Source organism: Canis lupus, chromosome 26 (genome assembly GCF_011100685.1).
Source record: "Canis lupus familiaris isolate Mischka breed German Shepherd chromosome 26, alternate assembly UU_Cfam_GSD_1.0, whole genome shotgun sequence".
In the NCBI taxonomy this organism is placed as follows: Eukaryota; Metazoa; Chordata; class Mammalia; order Carnivora; family Canidae; genus Canis; species Canis lupus.
Window position 1 is genome coordinate 7,353,700 of NC_049247.1, and position 21,522 is coordinate 7,375,221.

At 42.0% G+C, this 21,522-nt stretch overlaps 1 protein-coding gene across 1 annotated transcript; it reads left to right on the forward strand.

The window, feature by feature from the left end:
• The first annotated feature begins 2,000 nt into the window (after window positions 1-2,000).
• DIABLO (diablo IAP-binding mitochondrial protein) lies at window positions 2,001-20,909 on the forward strand. The gene is made up of 6 exons (NM_001079767.1): window positions 2,001-2,062; window positions 2,837-2,963; window positions 7,120-7,251; window positions 8,000-8,110; window positions 8,268-8,364; window positions 20,709-20,909. The coding sequence occupies exons 1-6, from the start codon at window positions 2,013-2,015 to the stop codon at window positions 20,903-20,905; spliced, it is 714 nt and encodes a 237-aa protein (NP_001073235.1). The 5' UTR covers window positions 2,001-2,012; the 3' UTR covers window positions 20,906-20,909.
• Window positions 20,910-21,522: the final 613 nt, after the last annotated feature.

The following is a 21,522-nucleotide window of genomic DNA, read 5'->3' on the forward strand; positions in this document are numbered from 1 at the left end:
CTCTATGCATGCATGCTCACACAAACATGGTTGTTAAGATAACAGACCTTGCTGTAGTTGGACAGTCATAAGTGAAAGTCCTTTGTACAGGGGTTCTTCTAGTCTGCGACTCAGAGTAAGATGGGGCTCCTCTCAATGTGAGCCTGTTAGAAAAGGATTTGGACTGTATCCCACTTGCAGTGTTTAGAAAAGCAAGACAAGAAGTGGCATGAAAAATTCCCTAGTGTGTACCACTTGTTCAGCCCATCTGAGTCAGGAGCTTTGCAGGCATTCTTAGAATCCTATGGGCTATGGCGGTGAAATGGGTGGAGGGCAGGCAGGGTTGCCAGTGCCCTGCCTGGGCTGGGCTGTGCGCAGCTCCGATTGCTCAGGGACCACGTGGAGACTGTGATTGGTCTCCAGACCACACCTAGTTGGTGAGTGCAGCTGCTGCCTGAATATCCCACAGCTCTGTTGAGATCACTGGAGTACACACACGTCTACCTTCAGACAGCAGACCGGGAGAGGAACCGTGGAGCTGCTGCAGTGGAGGAGTCATAGGAACTTTGCTGAGTGAGTGAAATGGGGAGAGAAGGAAGCTAGTGGCTGGCCCTGAGGGAAGTTGCTGGTCAGGACAGCAATGGAGATGAAGAGCTGGTTCGTGGTTGTTGCCATGTGATTCTATCTGTGGTGGAAGATACTGGAGTGGAGCAGGTGCACAAGAGCATAGTGGGGAAGGAGATAAGCGCAGAATTAAATTGATGCCCACCTCTTGGCATTCTTGCAATACTGGCTACCCACAAGGGCAAGCGTGCTGAACCTTAAGTCAGACATTCTCAAACTCTGCATGTTGTCAAGCCTTGGGGTCCAGGGAATTGTAGAGGGGCTTCAGTGAGGACCTGCTGTCTTCTCCCACCCAAATGGGTTGCCCTCCTTCTCCCCTCCCAGGCAGCACTGACAGCTGGGGCTGCAGCTTGAGTGATGGCAAAAGAAAACCTTACTCCACCAAGCCATTAGCAGCACTCACAGCATTAAAAATGCAGGAGGTGGGTGGGAGGAGAGAGGGCCAGGGATGAAGACTAATGCAGCAGCCGAGGCTGGGAACAAACAGGCTTCTCTCTCCCCAGAACCCAGATCCAGATTAGGATCCACAGAATAAGGGGGAACTTTTGGTTTAAAAGACTTGTATAATGTAAATGCAGAGGCAGCGTCCAGCTGAATGTTAGAAAATCAGCACTTTGGGCTTCCTCAGCCTTAGGACAGCGTGTTCACTCTTTGGAGGGCCAGGACCTAGCCTAGCCCCCCTACACCACCGCCTGGCTGAGCAGCGAGGGCTCCGTGGCCGATGGGGGGAGGGGTGAGCTTGCGGGGCGACGGTCCTCTTTGCGCGCTCAGGGACTCCCGAGTGCCCCTGCCCCGTAGGTCCTCGGGCCTCCCGCGCGCGGCGATGCCAGCCTCGTCCACCATCCACGTGCTGCAGCTGCTGCGGGAGCTGCTGGCCTTCGTGCTCCTCAGCTACACGGTGCTCATCGGGGCGCTGCTGCTGGCTGGCTGGACCACCTACTTCCTGGTGCTGAAGTGACAGCGCCCGCAGCCCCGCCCCCGCCGCGCCCGCCCCCAGCCGCCAGCCCCACCGCGCGCTGCCCCGCCCCCGCGGCCGACAAGCTCCAAACGCTGACGGAAGAACTCTGCGCCTCGCGCCCGGACCCGGGCTCCCTCTCGAGGCACGGCCTCGCCCGGGTGGAGTCCAATCTCCTCTCACGACGGCCGACTCCGCTCCGCCCGCTCCTCGCCTTCAGGCCCAGGACGCGCCCGGTCCCGCGCGGAAGCTCCGGCCGTTGGGCGCTCGCAGCAGCCGTTACTGCCGTTACCCTAAGCCCCGCCCTCGCCCCCTCCTGTCCAATCCCGACGGCTCCCTCGGGCGGGGGTGTGGTCATGTGGCCTGGCCCGCTCAAGAAGAGGCCGCGCCCGGTCCTCCGCTCATGAAGTGGCGTCACTTCCGGCGTGTGCGTCTGGCGTCCGGCCGTCACAGGATGGCGGCTCTGAGGAGCTGGCTGTCGCGGAGCGTAGCCTCCCTGTTCAGGTACCGCTGTGGTGGGGTACGAGGGCAGCACCGCAAGGGGGAGGCGCCGCAGGGAGCGCGTCGGCCTAGCAGGCGCGCGTTTCGCTCCACGGCCGAGAGGGCCGCGGCGTCCCGCCCCTCTTCGGTCCGAGGACGTCGGGACTCTGCCTCCCGCCCCCTCGGCGAAGTCCAGGGGTTACTGCTCACTGACGGCTTCTCCATTATTCCACTGGCTGAACGCCAGTCGCCGCCCCCCCCCCCCCCACCGCCCCGCGCTCAGGCTGGCTTCCTGGGGCGCGTCGGCCTGCCGGCGAGTTCGTTGGCCGATCGCCGACACTGGAGGGAGATGGGGGGCGGCCCGGGCGAGCGGCGGGTTATGAGAGGAAGTTTTCCCCGCGCGGCCCTGGTGGCCGCGGGCTCCAGGTGTAGCCTATTGGGGACAGAGGTCTAGAGCCAAGCGCTCCCTACAGCAGTGTTCATTTTGGCCCGAGATTTTTAAAAAGCTTTGAGACCGCCTTTTAAATTTGAACGCCTGTTCTCGGTTGAACTCCGAAACCCCTGGACCAGCATTCCGGCGCGGCCGGGGTTCCCGGGAGTCGGGTGGAAGTTCCTCCTTCCAACGAACGGGGGCTTTCCGGTCTGGCACGCCCCCCCACCGGCCCTGTGATCTTGAGGGCGGACCCAACGCCTTCGTGTGGGCTTCCGCTTGGCCGGTGTGAGTTTCTCACCCCTGCAAATTGAAGGAACCCACAGATTGGTAGTTACCGCCTTCCTAAATTTGACTTGTGTTTCTAGGTACAGGCAGTGTGTTCCTGTCGTGGCTAACTTTAAGAAGCGCTGCTTCTCAGAATTGATAAGACCATGGCACAAAACTGTGGCAGTTGGACTTGGTGTGACCTTGTGTGCAGTTCCTATTGCACAGGTAAAAATACTGTAGTGTCACTGGGTGTTTCTTAGTGTGCTGTGCCTTCCTGAAATCTCAGCGTGGCAGTGAACCATCAGACAAGCTCTAAGTGTTATCCAGTGCTCCCACACCCAAGAATGGTGTGGGAGCACTTTCTCCCATACCAGTATCATCTTTTCATAGCTGAGCAAATTGTCCCATTTAGTAGGAACAATATGTCAAGGTGATCAAATTGTATAGAGAAGAAACAGTAATAAGATGAGGATAATGGAATTTATCGTCAAAACAGTCTTCCATGCAACAAAAATTTATTGAGCAACTTTAATGTGCCATATGCTGGAAATGTAAGAAAAAAACAGTTGCTGCTCTCATAAAACTTAGATTCTGGGGTGGGGTGCCTGGGTTGCTCAGTCAGTTAAGCCTCTGACTTTTTTAATTTTTAAAGGTTTTATTATTTATGTTAGAAAGTGGTGGGAGGTGGCGGAGCAGAGGGAGAGGGACAAGGATAAGCAGACTCCTCACTGAGCACAGAGCCCTACCTTGGGCTCAATCATGACTTGAGCCAAAATCAAGAGTTAGAGAAGTTCAACTGACTGAACCACCCAGGCACCACAAGCATCTGCCTTTGATTTAGGCCCAGGTCATGATCTCAGGGTAGTGAGATCTGGCCCATATTGGCCTGGCACAGGGCTTTGCCCTGGGCATGGAGTCTGCTTAAGATGCTTCCTCTCTCTCTCTGCTCCCTATTTCTCTCTCTCAAAAAAAAAAAAAAAAACAAAAAAAAAACAACAAAAAAAAAAACCCAAACAAACAAAAGCAAAATACCCACATTCTAGGGAAAAGGAAGAGGAGAAAAATATAAAGTGCTATGATGAGTGCTTATGTAGGGAACAAACTGGGTAAAAGTATAGGGAGTGCTAAAATAAAACCAGAAGGAACTCGAGTGCAAAAACCTAGAAGCAGGTGTGTATACTTGATATATTTGATGAACAGCAAAAAGGTTAATGTGGCTGGAATAAGAAAGAGCATAATAGAGAAGACTAGAAAATTAGCTGAGGATCCAACTGTTTCGTCCTTTTGAACCATTGTGAGGCTTTGAATTTTATTCTGAAAAGGAATACCGCAGAGGATTTTAATACAAGGCTGTTATGATCTCACAGAAGTTTTTAAAGGTTGTTGTGTGGAACTAGGAAGACCAGTGGGACATTGTTGCTCTAGTCCAGGCTTGGAGTGGACAGGCAACAGTGTAGGTGGGGAGAAGTGGACCAGATGTGGTCAGCACGAGTTACTGATGGGCTGAATGTGGAGTATATTCCAAGATTTTTAAAAAAGGCTAAGGAACTGAAAGGATGGAGTTACCTTTTTTTTTTTTTTTTTTTTAAGATTTTTTTCATTTATTCATGAGACACAGAGAGAGAAAGAGAGGCAGAGACACAGGCAGAGGGAGAAGCAGGCTCCATGCCGGGAGCCCGACATGGGACTTGGTCCTGGGTCTCCAGGATCAGGCCCTGGACTGAAGGCGGCGCTAAACCGCTGAGCTACCTGGGCTGCCCTGGAGTTGTCATTTATTAGAGTGGAAGGGAGTGGGCTTTGGGAAGATGAAATCAAGAGTTCAGTTTTGGAATAATGGTCTAACATGTCTAGTAGACATCTAGGGGGCGTTGTCAAGTAGGTGATATGAAAGTGGCACCTGTGATATGAAAGTATGATAAAAAGATCACTGGTTATATGCTTTCTGGGAAAGAGTTTCCTAAATAGGAAATTAGCAAACCCCATTTTGGCAAAATATTACTGATACCTACCTGTGTGTGTTTATCACAAGAAGACCAGTTCCATTTAGCTAACTCATGAGCCTGCATCTTTTTGTTCCTCACACCAAACCTCATCTCTGCTGCTTGTTCATGAATTGTTAACCCTAAAACCCTTACTTAACACCAGGCTGGTTTCTGCCACGATTAAGATAGCCTTTCTTCTTACCTTCAGAAGAATTTTTTGGGTTTATCCTTTCTCAGTTCATACACTTTTCTTAAGCCTCAGTTACCTGAGTTCTGGACCACATGACAGGAGCCTCAGGTTATTATCCTGTAGGAATGGCAGTTCCATTTCTGCTCTTCAAAACTGGCAGCAGCTCTCCATTGGGTTGCAGAACTAAAACCCAGCTAACTCCCTGTACTCCTACCTCCTTGCTCTCTCACCTCCCCTGTGCCATCTGGTAACCAGATTCCTGAACATCCCCTGCATGCAACAGATGTATTTGTTTTCTCATTATTTCTTCCCCAGGCTGCCTGACAGTTTTCATCCTAGCTGTCTTTAGACCCAAGTCCCACCTCTTTTTTAAAGCCTTTCAGAGCTTCTGGCCAACAGTGATTTTCCTCTTTCTGACCACATGTATTGTATATTTTGATATTTATGATTATCTGGCACTCTCCTGAGTCAGAGCATAACGGAAAGGGTACAAACGTTGACAAACATGTGGTTTGAGATCTGGATATGTGACTTTTGGGGAAAGTTTATGTAACTATTCTGAGTTTCCGTTTCCTCATCTGTAGAAAAGAAGTGCTGATGCCTGGACTGTTGCGAGGAACCAGTGAAAATGCACTGTAAAATGCATTATGGGGATGCTTGGGTGTCACAGTTGGTTAAGCATCTGACTCTTGGTTTTGGCTCAAATTGTGATTTCAGGGTTGTGGGATCAAGCCCAGTGTTGAGATTAAAATAAAATGCATTATGAAGACATAAGTTAGAATATATCAAAATTAGCTTCCAGTGAGTAGAAATAATATTCTTTCCAGTCTTTTTGTACCTTCAATGCAAGGTACATATGAATACTTGATAGAATGAGAGATAAATATAGTAAATAAAATCCTGGATTTGTTCATGTGTCCAAGACTTCTTGATTGCTACTTTCAAAAGCCAGTGATTTATGGGTTTATACTCTAAATAGAAAAGACAGCATATGATTAGAGGAATTGGTTTCTTTGTTCTGATACAGTAAATGCTCTGCTGAGGAAGGAAAAGGCAGAGTCAGGGATGACTTGAAAGTAGAGCACCCCTGTAAAACCTTTTATAATTCAGCATAAAGTGAAGAGTATCTTTCCAAAAGTCCATGTTATGGCACTATGCTTTTTACAAATGACGTTTAGTACAGTAACTTCTTTTTTCTTCTTTGTAAACTTGAAAATCCTTCCTGGACTTCTTTTGGTTATTGAAATCATGTATTAATGCAGTCAAGTACCTTAAAAGCAAAGAGACAATGCAGACTTTCAGAAAGCAGAGAATACCTGTATTTAGTTAAGGTGGCCACATTTCCATAACTCTTGAAATAGTTATATTGGCTTTTTTTTTTTTTTAACATAATAGTGGTGGTCAGAGTGAAGAGCTCCCAGCGCTTACCAAAGACCACCATACTGCTCATTTTGCTCAGAATTGCTCTCCCTCATCCACCCATTTACTTTCTTAGACTCAGCTTATCCCTCATCAGTTCTGTGAAGCCTTTTCTAAGCTATTCAACATAGAAGTGATTGTTTTCTTATGTGTGCCCCTACTTGTAGCTTATTCAGACTTCTGGGGCACCTGGGTGGCTCGGTCATTATAGTGTCTGCCTTCATCTCAGGTCATTATCTCAGGATCTCGGGATCAAGCACCACATCGGGCTCCCTGCTCAGTGGAGGGTCTGCTTCTCCCTCTCCCTCCCTCATGCACACATGCTGACTCAAATTAAGTCTTAAAAAAAAAAAAAAAAAAAGATACAGACTTCTGCTACAGCTCTCATGGTACTTGATTACATTAATTTTCAAGTTCTCTGTTCACCCCAGCTCTTCCCCTTCCCCATCTGAAATCTTTGAGGATGGAGAATATATCTTACATATGTTCATATCCCAAGTATCTGGCACTGTGATAATGAATGAATTGTAACTTAATTAAATGTTGGTTATAATTACTAGACTTTTATTTCAGATAAATGTTTGGCCTTTTGGAGCACAACATAAAGAATAAAAGTAGATAGCATACTCTGGAATTATTTCCATATATTGTTCTAATAGCAAAAACAAAGCCTAAAAAGAAAATAAGCAGTTGCAGTGTGAGAAGTGTTTTTCACTTGACCGTGTTGAAGTTGAAGTTCTTGGTTTGAGCTTTAGGCTACAAGTTGAGTGAAAATGTTTGTGTCTTTCAGAAATTGGAGCCTCATTCTCTTAGTAACGATGCATTAATGAGGAGGGCTGTGTCTTTGGTAACAGATAGCACCTCTACCTTTCTCTCTCAGACCACATATGCATTGATTGAAGCAATCACTGAATATACTAAGGTAAGTATCTTCTTGTTACATCTTGATCATCTAAACCAGGGGTTACCAAACTATGGCTTGTAAACCAAATCTAGTGTGATGCTTGTTTTTATAGTTTTATTGGATTGTAGCCAGGCTTATTTGTCCAAACGCTGTCTATGACTGCTTTCATGATTTGAATAGTTGTAAGAGAGACTATAGGGCCCATAAAGCCCAAAATATTTACTCTGGCCCTTTACAGAAGCTGTCTGAGCCCTTGACCTAAATCAGTGGTTTTTGAAACTTTTTCAGGAACCCTTTTTAAAAGAAAAATCTTTAAATATAGTAGCCCAGTATATAAGACACAGGAACCTAACTAATTGGGTTCAGTTAGGGTAAAGAGGTCTAGAGTCTACCACTTGCAGCACCAGCAGCTTCTTGGTGGGGATAGCTTAAAAACCACTTATCTGAGCTAATAGGTATCTGGATAATCAGATCATTTATAGGTTTGTTGTACCTTCATTTTTCAGCAGCTTTTCCCCTTCACTTTGAGTTTTCCCTCTACTTTGTGTTGTCTTTCTGTGTCTGAATTGCTAACAAGCTTTTAGAAACACAGAAGTTGACAAGTAGCAGTACTTATGTCCAGGAATAATGCCTGTACCTCCTATAGTAGTGCAATTTCAGTGAGGTAGAAGGACTCGAAGAGTCAGACTCTACTTGACATGTAAACCTCACTAATCTTAATATGCCTCACTTATTTTACTCAGATTTATTTATTCTGTATTTGTAGGCCGTTTATACCTTAATTTCTCTGTACCGACAATACACAAGTTTACTTGGGAAGATGAATTCACAGGAGGAAGATGAAGTGTGGCAGGTGATCATTGGAGCCAGAGTTGAGGTAAGGAGAAAGTTAGATACCACAATGAGGTAGGGGCACTAATACAGAGATGTCTACTAACAGTAACTCTTCTCTAAATCTATTTTGAATAAGCTTATTTTAATGTACTTATTATTAACCTCTTCATGTTGTCTCAAGTGTTGTATTTCATTTACAGATGACTTCAAAACAACAAGAATACTTGAAGTTGGAAACCACTTGGCTGACTGCACTTGGTCTTTCGGAGATGGCAGCAGAAGCTGCATATCAAACTGGTAGGTTCAAGTTGTCACTACCAAGGTGCCATTTTAGTTTTCATCTGGCTGTAAAATGAGGGATTTAGATTAGTCTAAGGCCATGTGGCTCTAACTTTGTGAGAGAATATCCCTATTTCCATTATAGGGAGTCCATATCTAGAAAATGACACAACTACTGCTGATTAGAAAATGATTGTGTCCAAATTGTTTTTAAGCGTCTTATTCTTTTTATAACCCCAATATTAATGGCTAACTAGTCATACAGTGGTACAGTTAGGGGAGACTGGAGACCATCAATTTGTGTGAACCTTATTGTATAGATGGAGAAACTGAGACCTGGAATCCTAGTCAATGGCAAATCCAGGACAAATAGTAGCTATCATTTATTGAGTACTAGTCTATTTCAGGCTTTGCAGTAAGCATTTTAAAAGGTTTTCCTTTTTTTTTTTTTTTTTTTTTTTTTTTTAAGATTTTATTTGAGGGCAGCCCCGGTGGTGCAGCGGTTTAGTGCCGCCTGCAGCCCGGGGTGTGATCCTGGAGACCCGGGATCAAGTCCCACATCGGGCTTGTTGCGTGGAGCCTGCTTCTCCCTCTGCCTGTGTTTCTGCCTCTCTCTCTCTCTCTCTCTGTGTCTCTATGAATAAATAAATAAAATCTTTAAAAAAAAAAAAAAGATTTTATTTGAGAGAGAAAGTGAGAGAGTATATGTGGAGGGGGAGGAGTAAGAGAAGAGAGGGAGAAGCAGTCTCTCTACTGAGCAGGGAGCCTGACATGGGGCTTGATCCCAGGACCCTAAGATCATGACCTGAGCTGAAGGCAGATGCTTAACCGGCTGAGCCACCCAGATGCTCCTGCAGTAAGCATTTTATAGGCACTTTTTTTTTTTTTTTTTTTTTTAATTTTTATTCATGAGAGAGGCAGAGACATAGGTCAGGGGTAGAAGCAGGCTCTCTGTGAGGAGCCTTATGTGGGACCCAATCCCAGGACCCTGGGATCATGACCTGAGCCGAAGGCAGATGCTCAACCACTGAGCCACCCAGGCGTCCCTATAGGTACTTTTAATTTATTAAGGAACTGTGAGGATTAGCATTCCGTCATTACAAATGAAGAGAATGGAGACCAAAAGGTTAAGAAATTCACTGAGATGCTGGGTATGGTAAGGAAGCAGCCTCAGTACTAAAGCCTTTGCACCTTTGTATCCCAATGGAGAAAATGCAGTTATGCATAAGCACGAGGACGCTTTCTGAACCTCACAATCCATCCAGTGGGCTTTAGCTGAAGGTTTTTAACTAAACATATTTTGAAGAAAACTCTAGTTTATTCTTACCTGAACTGGCCTCAAACTGGGTAGTTCACAGAAACTTTGGTTTTCTTAAAGATAAAAGACTGGAACACCTGGGTGGCTCAGCAGTTGAGCCTCTGCCTTTGTCTCTGCTCCTCTCTCTCATGAATAAATAAAATCTTAAAAAAAAAAAAAAAAAAGAAAGACTAGGGGCTGGAGTACCAAATTGGAATGAGGAGTGGAAACAGTCGAACTGTGAAAGTAGCGTTATAGCAGTGCCACACCAGAAGTTGGAACAGGGTTTCTAGGTACAGTTTGTTGAGGCATTCCATGATGAACATTCCCCTAGGCAGCCTTCACTCACCTAGGCAGGCTTAGATTGAGCTGGAGAAAAGGGAGGTCATGTGTTCAAAGTTAAAGCATTATCTGGGAAAAAAGACATTTTCCACAAAACTCATAAAAGAGCTCACACTTTAAAATCCTGGCAAAAAAGGGTCAATATAAAAAAATCAAAGAAAAGTTCTTAAACTATAAGGAGACTTACCTTAATCAGATATGTCTTCTGATCAACAACCCTTCGGATACAAGATGACAAATCAATAACCTAAAATTTTATATATAGCCAAGTATCATTTCAGACATAAAAATACTCAAAGTTTATCAACCACACATGCTTCCTGGAAAAACTACTTTGTGAAGAAAGAAATTAATTTAGAAAAAACTGAAATAAAAGAATAATGAAGTAAATTTAATAAAACTTAACAAAAGTTCTGAGTGTTAAATTTTTAAATCAGTTTGGGGAAGAAGTGGAAGCATGTCAGTCTTTGTTTTGAGAAGAAGAAATAGACATTAGCTTAACATTAGACTTTGCTAAACAAAGAAAACTTGATAAATTCAGTTAAGACAGGAAGTTTTAAAAGAAATAGGTGAACAGGTTCTAAGGTAAGTCATCACAATAACTATGAATAGGTTCAAAAAAATAATCACAGCTATAACAGTTTAGAGACACCTAAAACAAAATGTTATAGGACAGCTGAAAGTTACAAAAAACTAAACTGAACATTATTAACAAAAAGAAAGCTACTCCAAAAAACTGGCCGAGCAATGTCAGAGAAAAAGGATTCAAAACTAAAAGCATTAAAACAATTCAGAAGATATCAGGAAGCAATATGCTTGATAAAGAATTCGAAGTAATGGTCATAAAGATACTGGACTTGAGAAAAAAGTAGACGAACTCAGAATTTGAACAAAGAAAAACTATGAAAAGAACCAGTCAGAGGGGCGCCTGGGTGGCACAATAGGTTAAGTGTCTGACTCTTGGTTTCAGCCAGGTGGTGAGATCAAGTCCCATTAGGCTCCTCACTTCCACTCTTGCTCTCTATTTCTCTCTTTTTTTTAAAGACTTTATTTATTTATTCATAAGAGAGAGAGAGGCAGAGACACAGGCAGAGGGAGAGAAGCAGACTCCATGCGGGGAGCCCGACGTGGGACTCGATCCCGGGTCTCCAGGATCACGCCCTGGGCTGAAGGCGGCGCTAAACCGCTGAGCCACCTGGGCTGCCCCTCTATTTCTCTTAAAAGAAAAAAAGAAAAAAACACCAGTCAGAGGTGAAGAATTCAACAACTGAAAGAAAAAGTATGGTAGATGGAATCAACAGTGGATTAGAGGGTGCTGAAGAATGGATCAGTGACCTGGAAGACAGCATGATGGAAAACAAGCTGAACAGCAAAAATAAAAATAAAAAATGAAAACAGGTTAAGGGCACTCGGTGACATTATCAAGCATAATAACATTTGCATTATAGGGATCCCACAAGAGAGAGAGAAAGAGGCAGAAAATTTCCCTAATCTGGTAAGCACAGATAGCCCTTAAGGAGATCCATACCAAGACACAATTAAAATGGCAAAAAGTAATGATAAACAGAGTTTTAAAAACAGTAAAACAGTTACATGCAAAAGATACCCCATAAGGGGTATTTGAAAGCTGTTTTTTTAGCACCAACTTTGTAGGCCAGAAGGAAGTAGCATAATATGTTCAAAGTGCTAAAAGAAAAAACGTACAACCAAGAATACCCAGCAAGATTATCATTAGAAATATATAGAGTTTCCCCAAGCAAAAGTTAAAGGATTTCATCACCACTAAACCGGCCTTACAGGAAATGTTAAAGGAATTCTTAAGTGGACAGAAAAGGCCATAATTAGAAGAAAATTATGAAAGGAAAAAATTCCACAAGTAAAAGCAAATATATAGTAAAAATATTAATTATTCATTTGAAGAGCAATATGGAGGTTAAACCATAAGAGTAGTAAAAATCTATTATATCTATAAAAACTAGTCAAAGGATACACAAAAAGATATAAAATATGACATCACATACATAAAACATATGGAGCAAGTAAAAATGTAGTGCTTTAAGAATGTGTTCAAACTTTTTTCTTTTTAAGATTTTATTTATTCATGAGAGGTACAGGGAGAGAGGCAGAGACATAGGCAGAGGGAGAAGCGGGCTCTCTGTGGGGACCCTGATGGGGGGACTCGATCCCAGGACCCTGGGATCATGACCTGAGCCAAAGACAGACACTCAATCACCAAGCCACCCAGGTGTCCCAGAATGTGTTCAAACTTAAACAACCATCAACTTAATATAGATTATGCATATAAGATATTATATATGAACCAAATGATAACCACGAATCAAAAATCTATAATAGATACACAAAAAATAAACATTAAAGAAAGCCATCAAACTCACAAGGGAAAAGAGCAAAAGAAGAAAGGAACAGAGAAGAACTATAGAAACAACCAGAAAACAATTAACAGCAGTAAATACATACTCAGCAATGATTACTTTAAATGTTCTTCAATCAGAAGACATAGGGTGACTGCATAGATTAAAAAACAAGAGTCATCTATAAGCTGCCTGCAAGAGACTCACTTTAGACCCAAAGACATGTACAGACTGAATGTGAACGGATGGAAAAAAATATACCATGAAAATGAAAACAAGCCCCCACCACCACCAAAAAAAAGCCGAGGTAGCAATCAATACTTCTATGAGATAAGTAGACAAAAAAGACTGTTGTGGGGCACCTGGGTGGCTCAGTCAGTTGAATGTCTGACTCTTGTTTTTGGGTAAGTTCATGAGGTCGAGTCCAGTGTCAGGCTCTGTACTCCGCATGGAGTCTGCTTATGATTCTCACTGCCTCTCCCTCTACCCCCACCCCTACCCCACACTCTAAAATAAATCTTAAACTCTCTCCCTCTCTCCCTTCCAAATGTGTGCATTCTCCCGACCACCCAAAAAAACAAAAAACAAAAATCTGTAGCAAGAGACAAGGGAGGACACTACATAAATGATAAATGAATCCAAAACATAACAATTGTAAATATGCACCCAGCATAGGAGCACCTAAATATGTACAGCAAATATTAACAGACATAAACAGAGAAATTGACAGTAATACAATAATAGTAAGGGACGTTAACACCCTACTTACATCAGAAGATAGATGATCCAGATAGAAAAAAGGAAATGATGGCTTTGAACAATACATTAGACCATAGGGACCTAACCTATACACAGAACATTCCATCCGAAAACAGAATACACATTATTTTCAAGTGTACATAGAACCTTCTCCAGGACAGATCATATGGTAATCCACAAAACAAGCCTCAATAAGTTTAAGATTGAAATGCTATTATCTTTTCCTACCACAATGAATCGAGACTAGAAATCTATTTCAAGGGACACCTGGGTGGCTCAGTGGTTGAGTGCCTCCGTTCGGCCTAGGGCGTGATCCTGGAATCCCGAGATCAAGTCCAGCACTGGGCTCCCTGCATGGAGCCTGCTTCTCTTTCTGCCTGTGTGTCTACCACTCTCTGTGTGTCTGTCATGAATAAATAAATAATTTAAAAATATATATATTTCAAGAAAAAATCTGGAAAAATACACAAACTTAAAGCTTAAACATGCTACTAAACAAGTGGGTCAACCAAGAAATCAGAGCAGAAATGAGAAAATACACGGAGAAAAATGAAAACACAATGGTCCAAAATCTTTGGGACACAGCAAAAGCAGTTCTGAGTTTACAGTAATACAGACCTACCTCAAGAAACAAAAACCTCAGAGGAGCTAGAAAAAAAGAACAAAGCCCAAAGCTAGTAGAAGGAACAAAATAATAAAGGTTGGAGCAGAAATAAATAGGAAATCTTAAAAAATAGAAAAGATCAGTGAAGCTAGCAGTGCCTAGCTGGTTCAGTGGAGCATGCAACTCTTGATCTTGGGGTTGTGGATTTGAGCTTCATATTAGGTGTAGAGATTGCTCAAAAATAAAATCCTTTTTTTTTCTTTTTTAAGATTTTACTTATTCATGACAGAGGCAGACACATAGGCAGAGGGAGAAGCTGGCTCCCTGCAAGGAGCTTAATGCAGGACTTGATCCTGGACCCCGGGATCACCCCCTGAGCCAAAGGCAGACGCTTAATCGCTGAACCACCCAGATGTCCCAAAATAAAATCTTTAAAAGAAAAATTGAGGCCAAGAGTTGGTTCTTTCAAAAGACAAAATTGATAAACCTTAGCCAGACTCATCAATAAAATAGTATGCAAAATCAGAAATGAAGAGAAATAACCAAACAACAAATACAAAGGGTTAAAAGAGAATATTATGAAAAATTATATGCTGAGAAATTGGACCATCTAGAAGAAATAATAAATTCGTAGAAACAGAAAATCTTCCAAGCGTGAATTAGGAAGAAATGGAAAATTTAAACCGAAAAATTATTAGTAATTAGATGGAATTAAAAAAAAAAAAAAACAACCTCCCACCAAACAAAAGTCCAGGGCCAGATGGCTTCACCAAATTGAATTCCACCATTTATAAAAGAGGTAATACCTATTTGCAAAACTAGTCCAAAAAACAGAAGACAAAGAAAATCTCCAAATTTATCCTACAAGGCTAGCATTACATTACCCCGATACCAAAACCAAAGACACTACAAAAAGAAAACCAGGTGCCTTGGTGGCACTGTCTTTTAAGCTTCCTACTCTTGGTTTCAGTTTAGGTTGTGATCTCAGGGTCATGAGATCAAGCCCCACATCAGTCTCCACACTCAGCAGGCAGTCTGCTTGGGATTCTCTCTCCCTTTCCCTCTGTTCCTCCCCTTCTCCCCACACATGCTCACTCTCAAATATTTAAAAGAAAAAGAAAACTAGAAGCCAGTGGCTCTGATGAACATAGATGCAAAAATACTCAGTAAGATATTAGCAAACTGAGTTCAGTAATACGTTAAAAAGATGATTAACCAAACTCAAGTGAGATTTATTCCAGGGATGAAAGGGTGGTTCAATATTTGCAAATCAGTGTGATTCCTCACATTAACAAGAAGAAAGATAAAAACCATAGGATCAATTCAATAGATGCAAAAAAAGCATTTGACAAAATACAACATCCATTCATGTTAAGAACTCTCAACAAAGTGTGTTTAGAGGGAACATTCCCCCCAACATAATAAAGGTCATATATGAAAAACCCAAGCTAACATCATACTCAGTGGTTAAAAAAAAAAAAAAAAAAAGATTAACAAGGAACAACTGAGTGGCTTAGTCAGTTGTGCATCCACTCTTGATTTTGGCTCCAGTAATGGTCTTGGGTTGTGGAATCAAGCCCTGCTTGGTACAGAGTCTGCTTAGTATTCTCTCTTCCTCCCTCTGCACCTTTCCCCACTTGCACGCACGCATTCTCTTTCTCTTTCTCAATAAAAGGTTAGCAGAACAACCCCATTTACAGTTGCACCCAAAACAATAAAATACTGGGAATAAATTTATCCAAGGATGCAAAAGACACTGAAAACTATAAGACATTGATCAAAGAAATTGAAAACAATGGAAATAAAGACATACTATGCTCTCATGCATTGGAAGAATTAATACTGTTAAAATATCCATTACTTTGCTAAACAATCTACAGGTTCACTGCAATCCCTATCAAAATACCAATAGTATTTTTTACAGAACTAGAACAAAATAATCCTAAAATTCGTATGGAACCATAAAAGACTGAATAGTCAAAGTAATCCTGAGAAAGTAGAACAAAAGTGGAGGTATCACAACCCCAGATTTCCAGGTATACTACAAATCTATAGTAATCAAAACAATGTCATACTGGCACATATCACAGAGGCTGACAAATGGAATAGGATAGAGAGCCCAGAAACAAACCCACACCTCTGGTCAATTGACCTATAACAAAGAAGGCAAGACTATACAATGGGGAAAAGAAAGTCTCTTCAGCAAATGGTGTTGGGAAAACTGGACAGCTACATTCAAAAGAATGAAAATGGACCACTTTCTTAAACCGTATACAAAAAATAAACAGATTAAAGACCTAACTTTGAGACCAAAAACCATAAAACTCCTAAAAGAAAGCACAGGCAATATTCTCAGACATCACCCTTAGCAACATATATATGGATATGTCTCCTCAGGCAAGGGAAACAAAAGCAAAAATAAATTACTGGGACTACATCAAAATAAAAAGCTTTAATGAAGCAAAATAAACTATCAGGAAAACAAAATGGCAACCTAATGAATGGGAGTAGATACTTGTAAATTATGTATAAGGGGTTAATATCCAAAATATATAGAGAACTTACACAACACCAAAAAAAAAAAATCCAGTTAAGAAATAGGCAGAGGATCTGAATAGACATTTTTCCAAAGAAGACATACAGATGGCCAACGGACACATGAAAAGATGCTCAAAATCACTAATCACCAGGGAAATGCAAATCAAAATCACGGGATAACACAGCAGTCAGAAAGGCTTCTATCAAGACAAGAAATAACAAGTATAAGCAAAGATGTGGATAAAGGGAATTCTTGTGTAGTATTAGTAGAAATGTAAATTCATGCAGCCACTGTGGAAAACAGTATGGAGTTTCCTCAAAAATTAAAAATAGGAATACTATATGATCCAGTAATTCCACTACTGGATATTTACCCAAAGAAAACAAAAACACATTTAAAAAGATAACGTGCACCCATTTACTACAGCATTATTTACAATAGCCAAGATAAGGAAGCAACCCAAGTGTCCACTAATAAATGAGTGGATCAAGAAGTTATGAATGATGTGTGTGTATACATATATACACATACAGTGGAATATTAGCCATAAAAAAGTATTAGGTCTTGCCATTTCTAACAACATGGATAGACCCGGAGGGTATTGATTACACCAAGTGAAAGAAGTCCGACAGACAAGTATCATATGATTTCACTTGCATATGGCATCTAAAAAAACAGACTCTTTTTTTTTTTTTTTTTAATTTTTATTTATTTATGATAGTCACAGAGAGAGAGAGAGGTGCAGAGACACAGGCAGAGGGAGAAGCAGGCTCCATGCAGCGGGAGCCCGATGTGGGATTCGATCCCGGGTCTCCAGGATCGCGCCCTGGGCCAAAGGCAGGCGCCAAACCGCTGCGCCACCCAGGGATCCCAAAAAACAGACTCTTAAATACAGAGAGCAAACTGGTGGTTGGCAGAGAGGGAGGGAGATGGGTGGGAAGCTGGGCAAAATAGAGGATTAAAAGGCACAAACTTAAAAAAAATAAAAAATAAAAATATAAAAAATATAAAAAAATAAAAGGCACAAACAAGTTATAAATACGTCATGGAAATGAAAAGTACAGGATTGGGAAATAGCCAATAATATTCTAATAACATTGTACAGGAATAGGTGGTGACTACACTTAACGTGGTGAGCGCTGAGCATTGATGTGTGAATCAGTATGTTGTACATGCAAGACTAATGTTAATTATACTTCAATAAAATGTAGGATGTGAAACTGTATGTATAGTATGGTCTCAAGTTCATGGAGTAACGATGAAGAAGAAATGTAGATGGAGGGATCCCTGGGTGGCTCAGCGGTTTAGCGCCTGCCTTTGACCCAGGGCATGATCCTGGAGTCCTAGGATCAAGTCCTATATCGGGTTCCCTGCATGGAGCCTGCTTCTATCTTTGCCTGTGTCTCTGCCTCTCTCTCTGTGTCTCTCCTGAATAAATGAATAAAATCTTAAAAAAAAAATGTGGATGGAAAGAATGATGAGAAGAAATATGGAAGAAAACTGCTGAGAACAGATTATTGGAAGGAAACGCACCAAAATGCTAATATAGTTTGGATGTTGAAATAATCATGGGTGATTTTTTTTTTTTTTAAGATTTTATTTATTTGAGAGAGAGAGAGATCATGAGTGGGGTAGAGGGGCAAAAGGAACGGAAGAAGCAGACACTCTGCTCAGCAGGCAGTCGAGCAGGCAGTCCAATGCAGGCCTTCTATTCCAAGACCCTGGGATCAGGACCTGAGCTGAAGGCAGATGCTTAACCAACTGAGCCACCCAGGTGCCCCAATAATGCGTGATTTTTATCTTATTTCATAATCAGTAAATATTTAAAACTAAAAATCATGAAAATATATCTAATAAAGCAAAAATTGAGATTTACAAGGAAAAGTTAAGTTTGTTTTTTAATTTAATAGAAAGCATGAGAGGAGAGTCAGTGGGAGAAGCATACTCCCCGTTGAGCAGGGAGCCCAGTGCAGGGCTCAATCCTGGGATTCCACAGAGCCGAAGATAGGCCCCTAACTGAGCCACCCAGATGCCCTGGAAAAGTTAAGTTTTATACACATCTCAGAGATTCACAGATCAAGTCCAAAAAAACAAAAAGTAAACCTGTTACAGGTTGAAACAATGATTTTTAAAAACTTAACAAGGACACCTGGGTGGTTAAGCCAGTTAAGGGTCCAAATTTGATTCTGACTGAGGTCATGATCTCAGGGTTATAAGATCAAGCCCCACACTGGGCACAGAGCCTGCTTAAGATTCTCACTCTCCCTCCCTGTCCCTCTCTAAAAATAAATTAAAAAAAAAAAAAAAAGCTTAACCAAGTATATATGGTGAATATAAAATTTTGCCCCCCCCCAAAAAAAAACTCTTTTCAAACACAAAAACTGATTTTGTGCCAGATGACAGAGACTCTGCAAATTCCTTCCTACCCCCTTCTCTGACCAAAAATTAAAATGGAAATTTAAAAATACTTGGAATGGTGATGCAGCAGACCCAGAGAGCTGCAGATAAAGTAACTCTTTGAGAGAAACAGACACATTTAAATGTGTATGTCATAAATCCAAAGAAGAGCCATGAATGACAGGTAATAGTCACTATATCAAGTACTGGCAGTGAACAAATTAAACTTGTAATACAGCTAGAAAAAGTGGAAAATACATCTAGACGCTGTAGAATAAATGAAATAAAAGATGTAAGAAGATTTAAAGAAATAGGGGCACCTGGGTAGTTCAGTTGGTTAAGCGTCTTGACTTTTGATTTCATCTCAGGTCGATCTCAGGGTTGTGAAATCAAGCCCCATGTGGGGCTCCGCATTCAGTGCCAAATCTGCTTGAGGTTCTCTCTGCCCCTCCCCTTGCTCATGTGCTCACTCACACTCTCTAAAAGAAAATAAAATATTTTTAAAATAGTTAAAAAGGCAAAATATGATTCCTTAAAAAAAATTTGGCAAGTATGATTTTTTTAGATGGCAAAAGTTACATCAGAAAGAGCTGTTATAGATACTAAGGGCTTTTCATTATGTAAGTACTACAATCTATGAAATCCCAAATTGGCCCAAGAAGTAAAGAATCCAAATAAAACCAATAACCATAAAAGCTGAAATAATATTCAAAGATTTTATGCCCCCAAAATGGACACTAAGCCCAGTTTGTTTTGTGGAAAGTTTTACCAAGTCTTCAAGAAATATAATTCCCATGTTAAGTATAGCAGTGCATAGTACATGATGGCAAGCCTCCCAACTGTTGTTGTATAAAGCCAGCATGGGCTTGACCCCCACTCCACTAGGCCAACACTGAAATAAAACTGTGGTCAGCATCACTTATAAATATAAGTCAAATATAGCCATTCACCCTCAAAATACTTCAATACTTCAGTATTGAAAAAAAACTATCAACATAATTCACTACTTGAGATTATCTGTAGTAAAGGAGGAAAGCCAGCTTTGTAATGTCAATATGTGCCCCAAAGCCATCAATAAGATGTAGTACCTGTTTATGACGTAAATCTAAGTGCAGTTAGAACTTTCTTAACATGATATAGGTTTCATAATTCTATTTAGTAATGAAATATGAGAGGCATTCCTATCAAGGTCAGAAACAAATAAGAGGGTGCTTGCTATTCTCCACAAACTTATCAGCACTGAAGGTTCTTATAATACAGTAAGGTAGGAAAGAGCCACTGAGATTTATAGATGAATTGATAAATATGCATATCTATATGATGACATATGTACATAGCAGGTAAACAGAATGATAGAGCCCAAAAATATTTTTAAAGAAAAAAAAATTGCAACATATGTTCGATAAATAGACCTTTGTGTCATTATGTAAATTTATAGCAGCAAAATATTTCTCTATGCATTCCAATATGTACAAAAGATGAGAAAGATGCCCTTTAAACTTCCAGCAGAGGTTCTCTCTTAAGATTGGGTAGCATGGACAGCCTGGGTGGCTCAGCGGTTTAGCGCTGCCTTCTGCCCAGGGTGTGACCCTGGAGACCTGGGATCAAGTCCCATATCGGGCTCCCTGCATGGAGCCTGCTTCTCCCTCTGCCTGTGTCTCTGCCTCTCTCTCTCTCTCTATCACGAATAAATAAAATCTTTAAAAAAAAAAAAAAAAAGATTGGGTAGCATGATGAAAGAGATCTTTGACAGTTTCATTAATGAGCTATTAATTTGCCAAAAAAAATGTTTATATACATTCATAAGATGTCTATACTAAGAGCTGTATAGCTATAAAGAGGATTGTGGGAATTTCATTTAATAATTATTAATAATGATAGCTGCTGATAGCTGGAGAAAAATGCAGACCTCAGCGTGGAGGTAGAAAGTTCTCTGCTGTGCAGAGAGGGAGGGGCTCAGATGACAGCCACAGAGCCCCAGGCCTTCCTTGTGTCCACTGGTGGCTTGTGCCCTATTGGGCCGTTCAGCCTAATGGTCTCATCTTTTGGCAGGAGCAGATCAGGCCTCGATAACAGCCAGGAATCATATTCAGTTGGTGAAGTCGCAGGTGCAGGAAGTGCGCCAGCTTTCCCAGAAAGCAGAAACCAAGTTGGCAGAAGCACAGACAGAGGAGCTCCGTCAGAAGACCCAGGAGGAAGGGGACGAGAGGGCTGAGGCGGAGCAGGAGGCCTACCTGCGTGAGGATTGAGCGCTGGAGCCGTTGCCCACATCTGCCGGGTCAGCCTGAGGAGAGCAGGGGTGGCCACCATCCGGCCCAAGGGCAGCAGGGCCTTCTCTGCACCAGAGGCGGTGGCACATCCTGCCCTGGCCCATGAAGGCCTTAGTGAGCTGTGAGTGCCTGGCCTCTCACCCCTGTGGACCTGGCTCTTTGCCCTGGGGCACTGCACCCTGTTTAACATTTGACCCCACTCAGCAAGCTCTCCGCTCAGCCATCTTTTTACCTCCCACCCAGAGCATCTCGGCAGCCTAGCCAGAGAGAAGGGTCCTTGTTTGTCACGCCCACAAGTTCGGTAGCTGTTTAACTTCTGTTTCCAATCTTACTCACATTTTCAAATATGATTTAGTCTTTGCTCCCTCCATAGGAATGTGTGTTTTTTGGGAAAGGGGAGCTTGTTTATAAGATTTCTTTTTAAGTGTTTTTAATGCCTTCTGTGATCTGGCCTCGTTGCCTGTAAGGACAGCTGAAGCCCAGGAGCCAGAAGTCCATTATTGTTAAAGAACTGAATGCAGTGTTTACCTGGTGCTCAACAGGACCTATTCCAACCACACTTCTTTCCTTCTTTCCTTCAAGTTCCTCTATTGTAT